Source organism: Rhincodon typus, chromosome 9 (genome assembly GCF_021869965.1).
Source record: "Rhincodon typus isolate 14 chromosome 9, sRhiTyp1.1, whole genome shotgun sequence".
Lineage (NCBI taxonomy): Eukaryota > Metazoa > Chordata > Chondrichthyes > Orectolobiformes > Rhincodontidae > Rhincodon > Rhincodon typus.
Window position 1 is genome coordinate 42,769,740 of NC_063340.1, and position 18,667 is coordinate 42,788,406.

An 18,667-nucleotide genomic window follows, 5' to 3' on the forward strand; every position below is an offset into this window, starting at 1 on the left:
TTTGCCAGCATTTGGCCCATATCCCTCTAAACCCTTCCTATTCCTACACCCACTCAGATACCTTTTAAATGTTGTAATTGTACCAGTCTCCACCATTCGTCTGGCAGCTCATTCCATACACGCGCCACCCTCTGCGTGAAAAAATTTACTCCTTAGGTCTCTTTTAAATCTTTCCCCTCTCAGCGTAAACCTATGCCCTCAAGTCTTGGACTCCCCCACCCCAGGGAAAAGACCTTGGCTGTTCACCCAATCCATGCTCCTCATGATTTTATAAACCTCTATAAGGTCACCCCTCAGCCTCTGATGCTGCAGGGAAAGTAGCCCCAGGCTATTCAGCCTCTCCCTATAGGTCAAACCCTCCAACCCTGGCAACATCCTTAAATCTTGTCTGAACCCTTCCAAGTTTCACAAAATCCTACCTATAGCAGGGAGACTGGAATTGCACACAGTATTCCAAAATTGTTCTAACCAATATCCCGTACAGCCCCAACATGATCTCCCAACCCCTACTTTCAATGCACTGATCAATAAAGGCAAGAGTACCAAATGCTGCCTTCACTAGTGTCTACCTGGGACTCCACTATCAAGGGACTATGAATCTGAACTCCAAGGCCCTTTTATTCAGCAACATTCCCGAAGACCTTTATATACTTAATGGTAAGTCCTATCCTGATTTGCCTTACCAAAATGCAGCACCTCACATTTATTTAAGTTAAATTCCACCTGCCACTCCTTGGCCCATTGATCAAGATCCTGTTGTACTGTAAGGATTTATTTATTCCTTGCTTTTACTTAGTTTGTTGTTATGTCCTTTTTTTTTGTTTTTCCTTCATTTGCTTCTGTTTTATTTCATATTTGTGGCCTCTTTAAAAGTTTTGGTGAGTATTGCTCTGTGCCTTTTTAAGACATAAAGTTCTGTAATAGCAGGTTTCAGCCACTGGAGGGATTTCACGCCAAATAATATGTCTCACTAGCACTGGCATGGCATTTAAAGGGAAAAAATGCAGAAGCAACTGACCACTGCATAGATGTAAGCTTCACTAGGGTTAGAACATCACTTTCTGGAGCTTTAAAAAGTTGCATTTATTAAACAGGAGGGCTCTGTCGTTAAACTCACAGCATCCTGTAATCGCCGCTGTTCATTTTCAGTCAGTAGGAAGCCTTTTAGCTGCTGATTTTGTTTTCTTTTAACTGCTGCATTTTAACTTTGAGTTAGCAAGCTGGCTGAAACATTTATGTCTAGAAGTGGTAGAGGATTTGGTCATCTGAATGCTTTATGATTCAGAATGCTCTAATCTTCAATGAGGATTCTTTTATAAGTAGTTACTGGTGCTCACTGTCATCGTGACATGAAGTGTGATAGCTGATGATCTTCATTTATCATGATGTGATGCTTACGTTAGCAACCTTTTATTATACGACTTGGATGTTGATTATGTAGTGCTGAGGAATTTGGTGAACTTTAGCTAGAGTGCTTGCTGTCATTTCGAATCATGGGCACTTGTGTACCTGGCCTCAAGCTAAGCATTTCACATGTACTGCAGGAAGTATACTACAGTACATCAGTGTGAAAGAGGACAGAGCCTGTAAGATGGGAGACAGAAACCTTTATTCCATTAGGTCACATATGATGATATGGTGATGACATCATGATGTCCCTTAAAGGTATATTCCAAATTTGCTGTGAGACAAAACACAATACCTATTTGCTGTTTTTTGTCCATTAATCAATTCTCAGAACATGTCAATGTGTTCTCCCCAATATAATGTGCTATTGTTTTTGTTTACTAACCTTTTGTGTGGAACCCTATCAAAAGTTTCTTGACCAACTAAATCAACCACAACCATTAATTAACCTTTAGCTATTCTGCTGGTTATATCTTCAAAAACTCCAAAAGATTTATTAAACATGATCTCCTGTTCAGAAGTGCATAATGACCCTGCAAATCCCATTGTTATTTTCCAAATGTTCTATGATCACATTCTTTATTATAGATTGTAGCATCTTCCCAATGGTTGATATGAGTCAGATGTATTTGTAGTGATGTTCTATTTGCCACCTTTCAATCTGCAGGGGCTAGTCAAAAGTCTATAGAATTTTGCAACATGATCACCAGTTCTACAACCACCGTTTTTCAACACTCTGGAATGTAGCTAAATAGTTCCGAGGTCTTTTATATTTTAAGTCCCATTAATTTCTCTAGTATGCTTATTTACTTACGCTATCTAGTTCTTCAAGCACATTTAATCTCTAGATTCTCCATTATTTTTGGGATATTTTAGGATTCTCACTCATGAAGATGGACACGCAATATTTGCGTAGTTTCTCTGCCATTTCCTTTTTTCTTTCACTGTTATAAATTCTCTTGCCCGCGCTTGTAATGGACTTTCATATAGTTTTTTGCTAATCTTTTCTGTTTTACAGACTAGTAACATTTACAGCCCATTCTTGCCTTTCACGTTAGCTTGTTTTGGTCCTCCTTTGCAGAATTTTAAGATGGTTCAAAATCCTCAGACTTTCCTGTTTTGCCACTTTATACATTTCTTCCTTAGATTGTATTGATCAATGATTTTTTTGTTAGCTAGGTTTAGAACTGTTGCTGGGCTTTTGTGCATAAAGGAATGTATTTTGATGTTAGCCTTGAGGTTAGAAATCTGCAAAGTGATGGGAAGTGTTTTCTTGTCAATAACCTACTCCCCAATGTTTGGGTTTCACCAGGTCCAGTTAGCTCCAGACCTCATTACATACAGCCTTCGTGCGAGAGAGCTGAATTCAAAGCTTAAGATGAGAGTTAAAAACAAAAGAACTGCAGATAGTGGAAATCAGAAACAAGAACAAAAATTGCTGGAAAAACATAGCAGGTCTAGCAGCATCTGTGGAGACAAAGCAGAGTTCAAGTTTCGGGTCTAGCAATTTCAGTTTTTAAGAGTGACTGACTGCCATTGGCATTAGCGTAGAATTTGGCTGATCAAGATGTGCCAAAGCTTTCATAAAATTAAAGTCATGGGAATCTGTGGATAACTCTGAAATGGCTGCAGTTATACCTAAGAAAAATAAAGATGGTTTTAGATGTTGAAGAGCAACAATATCAGACTGAAGGCTTTTTCAAGACCGGGTCCAAGGCCCAGCTCTTCCAGCTGTTTGCAAATCATAAGTATGCAATCATTAGCACACTTGTCCAATATTCCCAATATTGTAATCTGTGCCCAGTTACAGCAATGCATGGACAACATGCAGGCTTGGGTTGATGAGCAACAAGTAATTTTGATATTACACAGTTGCCAGGTTATGGTCATTGCCAGGAAGATAATGTCTAACCATCTTTCTTTAACATTCAGTGGTGTTACCATCATTAAATGCCCCACAATCAACATACAGAGGATCATCATTGAATACAAGCTTAACTGGATCCAACCACGCACATTCTGTGATGTCAAAACAGGTCAGAAGTTCAGCATTCTGTGGTGAGGCTCATCATCTACGTCCACCAAAGCCTTTCCACAATCTACAAGGTATAAATCAAATGAGTGAGGGAATACTCACTAATTCCCTGGATAAGTACGGCTCCAAACCCCACTCGAGGCGTGACAAGTCAGGATAAAGTAATCTGCTTGATCAGTTCACCGTGCACCACCACCTCAATGACTGATCATTAGTGCACAGAGACAGCAGTGTGTAACATTTATAAGATGCATTGTGGCAAATTGCCACGTTACAGTTTGGTAGCATATTCCAAACCCATGAACTCTACCTGCTATAAGAACAAGGGAAGCAGGATCTTGGAGGTACCAGTACCTGCAAAGTTCCTCTCCAAGTCACCATTCATCCTGAACTGAAAATATATTGCTGTTTCTTCATGATCACTGGGTCAAAATCCTGAAACTCACTCCGGAAGCACTTTTTAGCAGGCTGCTGTAAGTTCAAGAATGCTGCTCACTATTACCTTCACAAGGCAAAGGGATTTGGCAATAAATGCTGACTTTGCTAGTAGTCGTGACTGGGCTGTACCATGTCAATCTGTAAATCTGTAGTGGATGTCTTCTTCCACGATCAACTTTATGACAATGCTGCCTAATACTTAATTGCTTAGTTCATGCGTTGCTTGATCTCAAATGGCTTTTGTTTTTTTATGTCTTATACCCTAGAGATCCATTCTTGGTTCATTCTTCTTTCAACAGGTTACCCTGGGATGGTTTCATCCAGATGCATGTAACAACTGATGATTAACTCTAACTCTATCTTTGCTTCCTTCATCAGCTCTGAGGCAGTTGCTTCTCTAACCATTTGCCTGCCCAACATTGGATAACCTGAAAGTTTAATTTATCTCATTGTTGGCAACTGAAGGCATCCTTTGTAGTGACTGGCCATTTTCATACAAAAATATTTTAAGCTTTTCACTGAACAGCCAAATATGTGGTCTTGTAGGCAAAATAAAGCTGAATGTTAGTATATTGTTGATGACAAAGGTTATTTCATCTGTTTTGGTTAGAATCTTTTCTAAATTACAGTATATTGTGGTATATAAGCTGTTGTTCCTTCCTCATGAAACTGTGTGTTTGTGTATTGCTGAACTCGGATACTACAAAATCGAAAGGACTGTATTCATGAAGCAATTTGAACACAGAAAACTATTGCAATACACTCCCAAGGAAGTGTGAGCAGAAAGGCGTGGCTTTAAAAAACTTACAAGGAGTTCATAATCCACAGTACACAACACATTTCTGAATCACAGTTCAGTTATGAAAGCTAAAGCGTCCAATATACATGTTCAGCATTTTTATTTGTATATTGTACATGTACAGAATTTTTACAGATTTGTTGGATGTGTATCAGCACTGTAGTCGGACTTGTGACCAGTTACAAATAATGAATTCTGCATTTTGTTTTAAGTTCTTCTTTTATTTTAAGGGAGGAGAAAACTGAGCAATTGTTGGATTATAAACAGGAGGTGGAACAGATGGAAGTTGAACTAAAAAGACTTCAACAAGAGGTGTGCATGTGGTACAGATTTAATCCCCAGATTAATTGTTTTCCACTGTAAATAAACTTTAATTAGTGTAAGTGTTGTACTGTTGGAATAGGTATTGTTTTTTTTCCCAAACTTCTTGTACTTCCGCTGTGTAGTATTATTTAACAATTAAAATTTTTGCAATCTTATCATAGTATACCAATAAATCCTAGGTAAAACATGAAATTGAAACATTCTGGCTATAGATCGTTGTTAAATTTAGCCAGTTTAATCTTAATTTTACGAAAACTTTCACAGAATTGCACAAATGTGTTTTGAAATGTAACAATCTATTTACCAGAACCTACAACTTCTGTCAGATGCTCGTTCCGCTAGGGCATATCGTGATGAGCTTGATTCATTACGTGAAAAAGCAATTAAAGTTGAAAAGCTTGAAAGTGAAGTTATACGGTACAAAGACCGGCTACATGACGTAGAATTTTACAAAGCAAGAACTGAGGTATGTTGCATTATAGGATTAATACCAGTTAATACTACTTTCTGCAGTAGAACATGTTAATATTTTTAGTATTTAAAATTTTCAGGAGTTAAAAGAAGATAACAAAATCTTGTTAGAGACAAAAATAATGTTGGAAGACCAACTTGAGGGAGCCCGAGCACGTTGTGACAAATTGCATGAATTCGAGAAAGAGAATCTACAGTTAATGGCTAAATTACATGATATGGAGACGGTAGGTGTAATTTCCTTTTGCAGGATAGTTTCTGTTAAATATGGATGTTAAACCTGTTGGAAAAATGAGATAGAAGTACTTTTTGTGGATAATCAAATACTATACTCAAGCAGTTTAAATATAAAGGATTACTAGATTTCACCTAGAAAGAATTACTCGATTTTCAGTGACATTACACTCAGTATATGGGAGTGTACAGAGTAAATGATTATCTTGTCATGTGGCAGAAGGTCACATGACCTTGAAGGAAGGACAAGATAACAGAATAGATTGAAAGATAGCTACAAAACATAAAACTCTACAGATATTAAACTTCTCTGGCTGACGCAACATAAAATAAATGCTTTCCATTTACATTAATGTAAAGTCCAGAACAGAGGTAATCTTGTTGAAATTTGCAGCTGACACTAAGTTGGGGTGTAGCTGCTTATCTGAAGGATTATGCCAAAATACAGGAAGAGGTTTGCAAAGTTGTCAGTGGATAAAGGGCAAATAAGTTTCAATATTGTGAAGTGAGAGTTGATTTTTTTTTTTTGATGGAGAAGTGATCAAATGCCAAGTACATTATATATGCTTGCCAGTATGCAGGATAACCCAGTAGGGGAAAAAAAAAAGACAGTAAAACTGGCAAGTGAGACAAAAAACTGAAAGAATTGCAGATGCTGGAAATCTGAAACAAAAATAGAAATTACTTAAAAATCTCAGCAGATCTGACAGCAGTTATGATGAGAAATCAATTAACATTTCAGTCCAGTGATCCATCTTCAGAATGGACGTATTGGACTGACGTAGTATACAATAAAATAGCCAGTGTGAATGGGATGTTCACTTGCAAATATAATTTTTTTTTAAGTGATTTTTTTCTCTCCGCTACGCTAACAGAGGTGAGAGAGGATTTGGATGTTACTACGGTTTTCTGAAGGGCTTAGTTTTCTATAAAGACAGCATGGTCAGGATGTGACTAGTATGCAAGGCATTCCAACAAAACCATGTAAGGGGTAATGTTCTGATGACCTTACATCTAACCAAGTAGTCTTTCCTTTCTCCAACATTTCTTACATTATACCACTGACTACATTTCATAAGAACTTCATTGGATATACATGATTTGGGGTTGTACTGAGGTTATAAGAAATGTTAAATGGTAGGCACAAAGCCTCAATTGCACTGAGAAGGTTGAAGTCGTAGTGATGGTCAGAATATAAAGGAGATAGACTGAGAATTGCAGAACTTAGTGGACAAAGTCCAAAGGCAGAAAGCACGGAGTGCTGATTTTTGTTTGACAGCTTATAAGACATCATAAATGAAAGAGGGAAGCAGTAGTAGGCCATTAGACCCAATTAACCTACTCTGCCATTCAATAAGATCTTCACTGAATGTGGCTTTCCTTCCACTTCCTTGTCTGTTCCTCAATATCTTTAACTTTCCTCTCAATGAAAAATCTTTCCAAGTCCAATGCCATTATACTTGTCTTTCAGGCCTTCCAGTTTTAGGCTGTGCTTGCTGACACCAGTGCATGCGTGCTATGTGCCGCTTTAAATCATGCATGCGCAAACAGTTTTGGCGGGGGTTGCAGCCCTGAACCCAGGAGAGTCGGATAGAGACCGGGATGGGGGGCTGGGGGTACAGCTGGAGGAAGGGGATAGGAGAGCCAAGGGTGAGGGGGAAGTGCCTGCAGTGCCTCTGGTTCCTAGGCCAGCCCCCATCCCACTCTGGATGATTCCCCATCATCTTCCTCAGTCTCCAGCTCTAAACACCGTTTCAAAAGTACACGCGTATTGCCTTTGGAATCGTATACTTGTTTCCAAATCAGTGCCCATGCATAGTTACCCAGTTGTGGGTGTTAACAAACACTCCCTTTTAGGTAACACTGCTACTTCGCACAATCCACTTTCACAGGTCTTTCTCTAGGTGGCACAGCAAGCACGTTTTACCAATATTAATTTCACATTTATTACTTAATTATTTCAGCCATAGCATTCCCTGGGGGGAGTGTTTTATTTTCTATTTGTTTATCAAATATTATTTCATTTCATGCAGTTTTAGAAATTTAATCTTAAATGTGCTTTATTTTTAGTTCTAATGAATCTTTGGACATTATGAATGTTTTTCTACTGCCAGAGTCTTGTTGTCCACTTTCTTTTGTTGCCAGGTTCCCTTAGGCTGTTTATCTCCTTTTTATCTTCTGCCCATTGCTAGGATCTTGGCCTTCCCCTCCAAATATTTCATAATGGAAATGTAGGAGAGGGGAAAGGAGAATCAAGGGTTATGAGGAATTGCAAAATGTAGAGTTAAGGTCACAGTCAGATCAGGTATGCACTTATTGGTTGTCCCTATGGCCTATTTCTTCTTCTTGTTAGTTATTGTTATCCTATTTGTTTTATGACCTTGCGGTTAGTATTACAGGGGACCCTGACTTACAAATGTTCGACTTGGGAACACTCGTGTTTACAAACACAGTCCCATACACTGGTGTAATTTTAAAAACTTGATGTGTGAACATTTCCTGCACTTATGATGGTTCTTTACATTGTCCTGCATTTTGCTCCAGTGTGGGTACAAATCAACTTGCAAATGCACTCCAGACCGAAACCTGTTCACAACCTGGGAATGCTTGTAAATAAAAGTAATACCCTGGCATGATGGATGTGATAAAAGTAGCATTGTACAAATGTCAAGAAAAAGACAATTCCTGTAAGCAGATTGAGCCTGTTTGAACTAGAGAGGTGTGATCTGTAAATCTGAGGCCGTAAAAATGACTTATTTGCTAATAGAATAATATCTTAGTCACATTGGCATCTTTACTTTGTCCACTCAAATTAAATAAGTTCTGTATGACATACAGTATGTACTTCCTATCTAGTTCATATTTAATCATGTATTATAGATATTTCATAAATTATAAATACAATGCATCTTTGTACCAACATCCTTAACATTCTCATTCAGTTCATAATCTGTTGCTTGACTACAAAGTGCTACTTGGATTTGTTTGAGTTCTGCTTTTTCAATTAAGGTACATGACACAGATAGAAAGCGTATTGAGGAGTTAATGGAAGAAAACCTCAGTCTTGAAATGGCTCAGAAACAGAGCATGGATGAATCATTACACTTGGGTTGGGAACTAGAACAGTTATCCAAGACCACTGAAGTATCTGAGGGTAAGCAAAGTTATGTTAAACTTGTTACGTTGATTACTACTTTTTCTAGGTAATATTTGTCTGTTCACTTCACTAGAGCCATTCCAGAAAAGTAAGTTTTGGATCATTTCACTAGAGACTTTGATTCTGTATTCTTCCATTGATGTTAGTTTGCTGAAAATGCTGTTAATAGAATGAGCATAAATTCTAATAAAAACTTAAAATGCTGTAAGTATTCAGCAGGTCTTGCAGAATTTCTGAAGAGAAGAGTTAATGGGTTGAATTTTCTACTGTTTTGGCTAAGTGTTTTTCTTGGGGAGCTTCATGGAAGGTTACTGGCCATCATCTATGTTGACTCTTTTCTCTCTCGGTCATCTGCTGCTCACTTCACTAATTCTGATCTGGACTGTGTGGTATCCTCCTCCTTCAATCGTGTGGCAGCAGAAGTGGAGGTGCTCACCACTACTGGGACCTTCCAACATTCAGCCCATAGGTGCCATTTTAAAACACCAGCTTCACTCCATTTCAAATACTGTAAGTCATAAACTGCTGTTTAGGTTGTGGTGCTTGACCGTCATCGCTAAGCACAGGGCGTAGAAAGGGAAGCTGGTACCTGGTTTCTCTGACAGCAGCTCCTGGTGGTTAACAGAAGAGGCATGCTACTTCCTCCAAAGGCCAAAGACTGCCAAAAGAGGCCACCCTACTAGATGCATCCAGTTGTCAGTGTAGTTTCCAGGGCAAAAAGAAACATCCATGAGTATCGCAGAAACATTAATGTTTTGTGCTTTGCAAAGGTAAGTGCCACATGGAAATATAGAAGATAGGAGCAAGAGGATGCCATTTAGACCGTCGAGCCTGCTGCAACATTCTCCATGATCATGACTGATCATCCAACTCCATAGCCTAATCCTGCTTTCCCTCCATAAACTTTGATCCCATTCGGCCCAAGTGATATTCTCGTCGCCTCTCGAATACATTGACCTTTTTGGCATCAACTTCCTGTGGTAATGAATTTGATAGGCTCACCACTCCTCTTTTTTTGGGTGTAGAAATATCTCCTCATCTCCGTCCTAAATGGTCTATCCGGAATCTTTATACTGTTCCCCCTCGTTCTGGACACACCCACATTGGGAACATCCTCCCTGCATCTACCCTGTCCAGTCCTGTTAGAATTTTATAAGTCTCTGAGATCTCCCCTCATTCGTCTGACCCCCAGCAAAAACAATCCTAACCTAATCAATCTTTCCTCATACATCAAACCTGCCATTCCCAGAACTAGCCTGGTAAACCTTCGCTGTACTCCCTTGAGAGCAAGAGCATCCTTCCTCAGAAAAGGAGACAAAAATTGCACACACTATTCCAGGTGTAGTCTCACCAAGGCCCTGTACAACTGCAACAACACATCCTTGCTCCTATACTCAACCTCTTGCAATGAAGGCCAATACACCATTTGCCTTCTTTACTGCCTGCTGCACCTGCATGTTTATTTTCAGTGACTGGTGCACAAGGACACCCAGGTCCCACTACACACTCCCCTCTCCCAATTTACAGCCACGATCTTCTGTCTGCTATCTCTCAATCATTCTAACCATGCCACTGCACAGATTTTCCCATATGGCTAATGGGTTACAACTCTAACTTTTGCATGTAGCATCACCACTCATGTAGGTCTCGTTACCTTATCGTCTGAAAATACACTTCGTACTCACCTCTCCTGCTCCTGCACCACCACTAATATCTCTTCTAGCCATTTTCATCCCAGACAAGCCCTCCTTTTGACTCATTGCAGGACAAACTGTTATACCACAGGACCAGGAAGACAGATGTGGGCAACAGGGTGGTTATGAGGTGATCATTTGCTCAGCCTCTACGATGAGAGTTTCCTCAGAGTGGCTGGAATGAACTGTGATTGCTCAAGTGGGAATGTTGTGATCTCCATAATCAAGCAACTAAACAAGCTTTATTGCGCTGTGCATGCTGTTCACTTATTACCACCACTGTGAACATATTCTTAAGATGCTCAAGCTTCCACCTCTACCACACAATAAATGGCCTCTCTTTTATGCAGGGATCAGCAGCACTCATACAGCCTCTAATCCAGAAGGACCAGCTCCTCTACCCATCGGATCCTCTGCTTCTGAGGAAGAAACCACAGATCTCTCAGAGGATGCACGAGCAAGGCTTTTGCCTGCACCCTCTGCCAGCTCAGAAAATTCCACCCCAGGGTTTTCTAGATTAAATGCCGGAGCACATTCTGTTGAACACATTACTGGCATGCATCTGCAACCGGTCGAGGAGAAATGCCTCAAGTCACTGGCACTCCGCGGACTGCCAGAGACTAAGCATCTGCTATGTCCCTTTTCTTTTCCCTTTATCATGCCATAGCTACATGGAAGGAGCCTTCTTTGTAGTAGAGCCTGGTGGCCTGGAAAATTTGAGTGGACTGTCCTGGGGATGTTTGTGGCTAGAAGCCTACAAATGCTGAAGGTGTCCTGTCCAGACGCAGGCTCCCCCCACCTCTTTTCCGCGCCACGTTCCCCCCCCCCTCCCGCAAAACTGCAACTTTCACAGGATTGGGGTTTGCAGGCAGAACGGAGGTGGAGGATCCTGGCACATCTGCAGTGACCCAAGTTGAATCCTTTTAGGGCCCCTGTCTGTGATTCCTCCTCTGTCTGAGTACCTACCACCACCTTGTCCTTTTCAGTGGAAGGGCACTGAGAGTGAGGTCAATGTTCAGCATTCCCCTGTCGCCCTACCATTTTGAAGTTGCGTACCAGTAGCTGGAACACAGGTCTGTAAGCATTTTCAGCAAGCATTCTGCTGGATTTGGGTCTACATGGCAGCTACCATCTTGTCCATGGCCAAATGCATGCATGTCAGAGCTAGCACAGTACTGATAACATTGGTTGACTCCTCCAACCTTGAATCCAGTCTATCTAGTGATTCCCAACAAACCTGCCTGCTGCTCCAGTACGGAGTCTGTGCATTTGCACAAAGTTATTAATGACCAACATCGTGGGGTCCTCTTCTGGGGGAAAGCAGTGATTTTAGAAAAACTAACTCTGGGCTTTAGCACTGACCTTGTCATGAGTAACAGAGATGAAAAGGTGTGAGCTTGCACAAAGTGCATTTGTAACATCCTAATCCATCTATGGGTCTAAAGTTGGGAGGTTCCGCACAGGCCTCCAGAGGATCCTTGGAACTAGCCAGCATTAAAATTAAGTACCGCTGTTACCTTTTATAGTCACTGGCATGGGATAACCTCCTTCTCCTTCAGAGTGCAAGTCTTGCTCCAGCAAATGGCATGGTTCCATTATGGTGTCATCAGGGACATCCTCAGTCTGCACTTCCAGTTTACTTTGGTCGTTGGAGGAAATGACGGTGAGGATAGTGGATTCCGGCCCTCCTGTCCTCCTCCGTATCCTGACCAAACCTTCTGTGGCTTCTCTCTCTGGAGGCTGTGCAGAGGCTAGGCCTTTTTAACTCTGGACTCCTTCTGCATTGTTCATGTAGGACTGTGATAGTGATGGTAGCGTCTACTATTGCTGGATCTATTTGCGATGTGTACACTGATTCTACATGAAGAATATCAGAAACAGTACAGCTTTTCAGTAATGGGATTCCTGAGCAGTTGTACTAGACAGAAATGGGGCATTATCATAGACCATTATACACCATGGTGTGGAAGCCTTCCAGAAGTACGGCAAGGCAATGTTCTGTATGTGAATCTTTGACACGCTGCATCTTTTGCACACAAGCCATATCACAAAGAGCAGTAGGATATTATAACTGTGGCAGGCCAACTTTCTCATTTCCCCATCCTGCATCATGAAACTCGCCCAAGGAATATAAGAGCCTAAGTTCTCTGATACTTAAAGTTCTCTCTAAAAGGAGAGCAGTTCCAATACTTTAAGACTTTTGGAATGTGTTTGTGAGTGTGTGAACGCAGATGACACTTCATTGCTTGTTAAGCTAAAGGAGCAGCACCTCTTCTTTTGATTAGGAATGTCACAAACGTTTGGACTGAACATTAAATTGAACAACTTCAGACCATGACCTTTGTCCCCATTTTTGTTTTGGGTCACAGCTTTTTTGCTTTTTTTTTTGAAGGTTCTGCCATTACCATGCATCCTACAGACATCTAATTTGTTTCTTGTCCTATCTCCTTATGACTGAGACCTTCATCTGTTTTTGTCAATGAATATGTCTTGCTTTCCTTGTGGTTGATGCAGCCCTTGGCTGTGTATGTTCCACTTCTGTGCTTTTGTACTCACCCCCCACCCCTTCGGTATTTTCTTTGAACTGAATCAACCTGAAATATTAATTGTGTTTCTCTCTTCTTTCGATGCTACCTAACTTGCTTAGTTTTCTGCTTTTGCAATATTTTATTTTTTGAATAATGTCACCTAACTCTTAAATTTAAGGAAACCAGGATTGCAATGGGGTAGTCCATTGGAATGCAGTTCATGACACCATTGACTGATACACTTGTGTCAGTGACCCCTTGGAACATTCAGTTCTCAATTTAAACTACCCAATTACAGAAAAGGAACAAGGAAGGAGAAAATGAAAGTGATTCTGGATGGCATTTACACAGGTTCCAATGATTGGGTTTAGAGTAGAATTGGAGGAAGCAAGCTTGCTGTCAATCAAAGCGCTCAGACAAATGCTGAAACATAGAATAGTAGGCTGTTTAACCCTTCAAGCCTGTTCCACCATTCGGTATGGACATGGCTGATCATCTTACTCAGTACACTGTTCCCGCTTTCACCCAATACTTTTTCATCTCTTTAACTCTAAGAATTATTGTCTAACTCCTTGAAAACATTGTGTTTTGGCCTCAATCCCTTTCTGTGACAGTGAATTCCACAGGTTCACCACTGTCTGGGAAAAGAAATTTCTCTTCTTCTCAGTCCTAAATGGCCTAATGCCATACCCTTAATCTGTGGTCCTGGTTCTGGAATCTTGGTCATTGGGAACTCCTTCCTGGATATTAGTCATGTTGGAATTTTATAGATTTCTGAGTTTTCCCCCTCGCCACCAAACTCAACTCACACACAGTGTAACTGATTCAGTATCTCATTATACATCAGTCCTGCTATCCTAGGAATCAGTTCGCTAAACCTTCATTGCACTTTCTCCAAAGCCGGAGATTCCGTCCTCGGAGAAGGGAATCGTATCAGCGCACAGTACTCTGGGTGTGATCTCACCAAGACCCTGTATAATGGCAGCAAGACATCCCTGCTCCTGTACCAAATCCTCTGACTATAAAGGCCAACATTCCACTTGTTGCCTTCATTGCCTGTTGCACTTGTATTCTTATTTTCAGTGACTGGTGTACAATGACAGCTAGGTCTCATTGTAGCTCCCCTCCCCCCAACTTTCCCAATCCATCCCCATTCAGATAATCATCATCCCTCTTCCTGTTTTTGTTACCAAAGAGGATAACCTTGCATTTATCCATCTTATACCTCATTCGCTATGCATTTGCTCACGCTCAACTTGTCCAAATTGCACTGAAGCATCTCTGCATCCTCCTCTCAGTTCACCCTCCCATCCAGTTTTGTCCAGTTCTGCAAACTTGGAGATATTACATTTAGTTCCCTCATCAATAATGTATCATTAAAATATATTGTGAATAGCTGGGGTCCCAGCATTAATCCCTTTAATACCCCAATGGTAACTGGGCTGCCACTCAGAATATGACCCTACTTTTTTCCTACTTTGTTCCTTGTCTGCTGGCCACTTCTCTATCCATGTCAGTACACTGTCCCCAACCTTATGCGCTTTACTTTTCCCAAAATAAATGTTTCATTAAACAAATAAAGCTTTCAAAAGTATTGCCTGATATTTAAACTATTTATATGATCTACACCTAAACAATTAAATTGGAATGTATGTAGGTTTCATGATTAATGGCCAGAATACTTATTCAGTTGACAGAAATGAATTTCAATTCAAGTACACTAGTAGTCTAATTTAATCGAATTTAATGTTGGAATTACTGTTTTGTGGCTGTAAAAACTATGGACAATTCTTCATTAACATGTGAATACATTTTGTTCTTAAAATGCTTGCAGGGGCACACAAATCCCTGAGCCAGGAAGTGAATGAATTGACCTCAAGTCGTTTGCTTAAGATGGAGAAAGAAAACCAATCACTGCTCAAAACTGTGGATGAACTTCGCAGTGTCATGGATTCCACAGATGGCAGTAACTTTAAGATCCTGGAGCTAGAAAAGGAAAACCAGAGACTGAAAAAAAAGGTGTTAATAACTCTATTAAATGTGATATCAAAGTATGGAGTGAACTTCGAAAAGGGCTGTAAAAGTACTGTTGCATCCTGACTGTGTTAAACTGACACACATCAACACATCATCATGCTTGCCTGTCTAATCCGCCTTTTTGCCCCACACCATTGCTCTTATGTTATCTCCAGAAAGAGTCAAAAATGAAAGTAAATTCCTCAAGCTAATTTGGGACAGGTGTGCATTGAGTGTACAAAGTGAAATATGGCATTTTTCTCCAAACCAGAAAGGCAAGCTAGTCCGAGGAGATTCTCTTGGCTAGTAATACAAGCCTCCATTTAAGGGGAAGCAGTGGCCTAGTGGTATTATCACTGGACTGTAAATCCAGAGACCCAGATAATGTTCTGGGACCCAGGTTGGAATCCAGATTTGAATTCAATAAAAATCTGGAATTACAAGTCAAATGACCATGAAACCATTGACAACTCTCAGAAAAAAAACTGATCGAGTTCATTAATGTCCTTCAGGGAAGGAAATTGGCAACCCTCACCTGGTCAGGCCAATATGCAACTGTAGACCCACAGCAATGTGGCTGATTTTAACTGCCCTCTGGGCAGTTAATGCTTGCCTAGTCAGCAATGGCCTTAATCTACAAATTTGTTTTTAAAAAAAGTTATCTGCCTGGCATGAGTTAAGCTTGCTATTTGTGGATACAGGTCCTGAACAGGTCCTTTTCTTTTTATAAAAGGAACCGTCTCCGTGCATCTGATTTATCAGGCTGCTTATTTGAATAGCAAGAAGTTCCTTAAGTTATATATTGCAGTGACTGAAGCCATTGTTATCTATCTCTGTTCCAAGTCTATCCCTCCTGGCAACTGGCTGAGATGAAGCCCATCTGTTTGCAACCTTGGTGTCATATTTGATCCTTACATGAGTCTTTTGACCTTCTATTAATGCCCTGACTAGGCCCACCTATTTCCACCTCTGCAACATCATTTCTGTCTCAGTTCATCAGTAGCTAAATCATATATAATATGATTTAGTGGCTATAATATCATAAGACAACCATAATATGTCGGAGCAGAAGTAGGCCATTTGGCCCACCGGTTCTACTCCACCATTTAATGAGATGATAGCTGATCTAATAATCCTGAACTCCATTTTTCTGCCTTATCTCCATAACACTTGATTCCCTTGGTGATTTAAAAAAAAATTTGACTGGCTCCACCTTGAATATACTTAACAACTCTGAATTTCACAAATTCACAACTCTGAGAGAAGAAATTCCTCCTAATTTCTTTCTTATATGGGCGACCCCATATTCTGTGATTATGTCCTCTGGCCTTGATCTTTCTCCAAGGGAACAAACTCTCAGCATTTATTTTGTCAAACCCCCACAAAAGGAGATCATGCTTGGAAATATGCAGAAGTGTGAATTGTGATATCACTTGGCTTAACAAAAATGTGGCGTTATTAATTGCTAACTGAAGCCTCCGTTAGGTTATAGTTTGAAATTTCTCACCCCTTCCTTTTTAAAGTTTGTTATATTCCTTTCTATGGCAACAGCAGTTGTCTATGCTAACGTGAACTATACGTGACATCAATTATAGTTATTCATGTTAGGTGAACAGTTATAATTTAAATTCTGTAGGTTGCCAAAAATCAGTCTTCAGTTGATAAATGATGAGCAGAGAATTCTGCGTGGTTTATAATGAGGTGCTCCAAAATATGTTTTGAAATCCATGTCAAGAACTCGGTACCAACAGCCCCTTAACATAAAACAATTTTGCACAGCACTTCATAAAGGCCTGGCTGTAATTAAATGTCCATCAAGTCGTAAAAGTGATAGTAAATGCATCTCCAAAACCACCTTCAAGCATCACTTTAAAAAGCTTAGTGAAGGAAGGTGAAAAATTCAGGGAGGAAATTCCAGACCCAAAATGGCTAAATCATGGGCTCCAGTGGTAGAGAGAATAGAAAAGCTCAGAAGGCCAGAACCAGAGAAATGTACATTTAAAGGGTTTGCGGTGCTGGAAGAGGCTGTTGAATTGGACTTCACACTGCTTTATTTGAACCTTTTTTAAATGTTATTTTATTGAGGACAATCAGAGCTTTCAAAACTTACAAAATTAATCTATATCCATGATCTAGCAACAAACAGAAATGACCATACATCGCAAATCTTTGCAGAACAATGTTTTTTATAAAATCAAAGGGAAGGAAACATAAGAACTTTGTTAAAATAATAGAGCCTTCATAATCGATGGTTGGACTGGTACAGTGAGTTAAATATTATCTTTTTGTTCTTGTGATTTAGGATTAAATTGAAGAGAATAACTGTGCAATAATGCCTCAATTTCAACACTGGTTGGTAATTTGCTCAACTAGCTGGATGACTTTTTTAAAAATGTCAAACTGTTTCGGTTGGATATGTTTTTGATTTGAGCAGAAGCATGGTTTCTGAGTAGAATGGTGTTGTGGAAGTGAAGGAAGGATGTAGTGCCTACAAAAGGAATCTTAACAGTAGATGGTTAAGGAATAATGGCATATGTTTAAGCAAATAGTTCATGGTTCACAACAAAGATATACCCCAGTAAGAAAGAAGGACTCCAGGAAAAGAATAATCCAACCATGGTTAGTCAAGAAAGTTAAGGATAATGTCAAATTGAAAGAAAAGACATCATGAGGCACAGATGAGTGGGAAGGCAGAGGTTTGGGAATACCAAAACTAGGAAGAAAATAAACTCTGGTGATAAACTTGCGATTAATGTTAAAACAAACCGCAAGAGCTTCTGTAAACATATAAAAGGGAAGAAAGATGCCAAAGTGACCATGGGCCCGTAAGAGAATGAGACTGGAGAAATAATTATATGGAACCAGGAAGTGGCAGAGGAGTTGAGTAAATACTTTGCATCAATTCGTCAAGGTAGAAGATGCTAATAGCATTCCAAAAATGCTGTGTAATCAAGGGGTCAAAAGAGGAGAGAAAATAAACTACCTGTCACTAGAGAAGAAATGCTAGGAAATCTAACAGGGCTAAAGATTGAAGTCGACTGGACCTGATTGGGTATGTCCTAGCATATTAAAGGAAGTAGCTAGAGAGATAGTGGATGCACTAATAATCTTCCAATAATTCCTAGATTCTAGAAGTTTCCCAGAGGATTGGGAAGCTGCCAAATATAATACTTTTACTCAAAAAGAGGAAGCAAACTAAGTAAGTATAAGTTGGTTAGCTTGCGTCTGTCATTGGGAAAATGCTGGGTCTATTATAAAGGATGTAATAACAGAGCATTTAGAAATACATAAAATAATCAAACAGAGTCTGCATGGCCTCACAAAGGAGAGATCATGTCTGACAAATTTAATAAAATTCTTTGAAGAGGGAATGACATTTTAGACAAAGGAAAGCAATGGCTATAATATATTTGGATTTCCAGAAAGTGTTTGATCAGGTACCACACATGAGGCTGCTTAATAAGATGAGAGCCTATTGTGTTAGAGGAAATATATTAGAATGGATAGAGGATTCTTTAACGAAAAGAAAACAGAGTTGCAATAAGGAGGGAATTTTCAGGATGG

General features: G+C 39.8%; 1 protein-coding gene across 7 annotated transcripts in view; it reads left to right on the forward strand.

Annotated features, from left to right (window-relative positions):
* ccdc88ab (coiled-coil domain containing 88Ab) overlaps nt 1-18,667 on the forward strand; it is a 342,694-nt gene that overhangs the window by 128,062 nt on the left and 195,965 nt on the right. For all 7 annotated transcript variants that reach the window (XM_048601173.1, XM_048601174.1, XM_048601175.1 and 4 more), the window contains 5 exons: nt 4,910-4,991; nt 5,311-5,469; nt 5,555-5,701; nt 8,718-8,862; nt 14,922-15,106. In XM_048601173.1, coding sequence (XP_048457130.1) covers nt 4,910-4,991; nt 5,311-5,469; nt 5,555-5,701; nt 8,718-8,862; nt 14,922-15,106 — 718 coding nt within the window. The remainder of the gene's footprint in view (nt 1-4,909; nt 4,992-5,310; nt 5,470-5,554; nt 5,702-8,717; nt 8,863-14,921; nt 15,107-18,667) is intronic.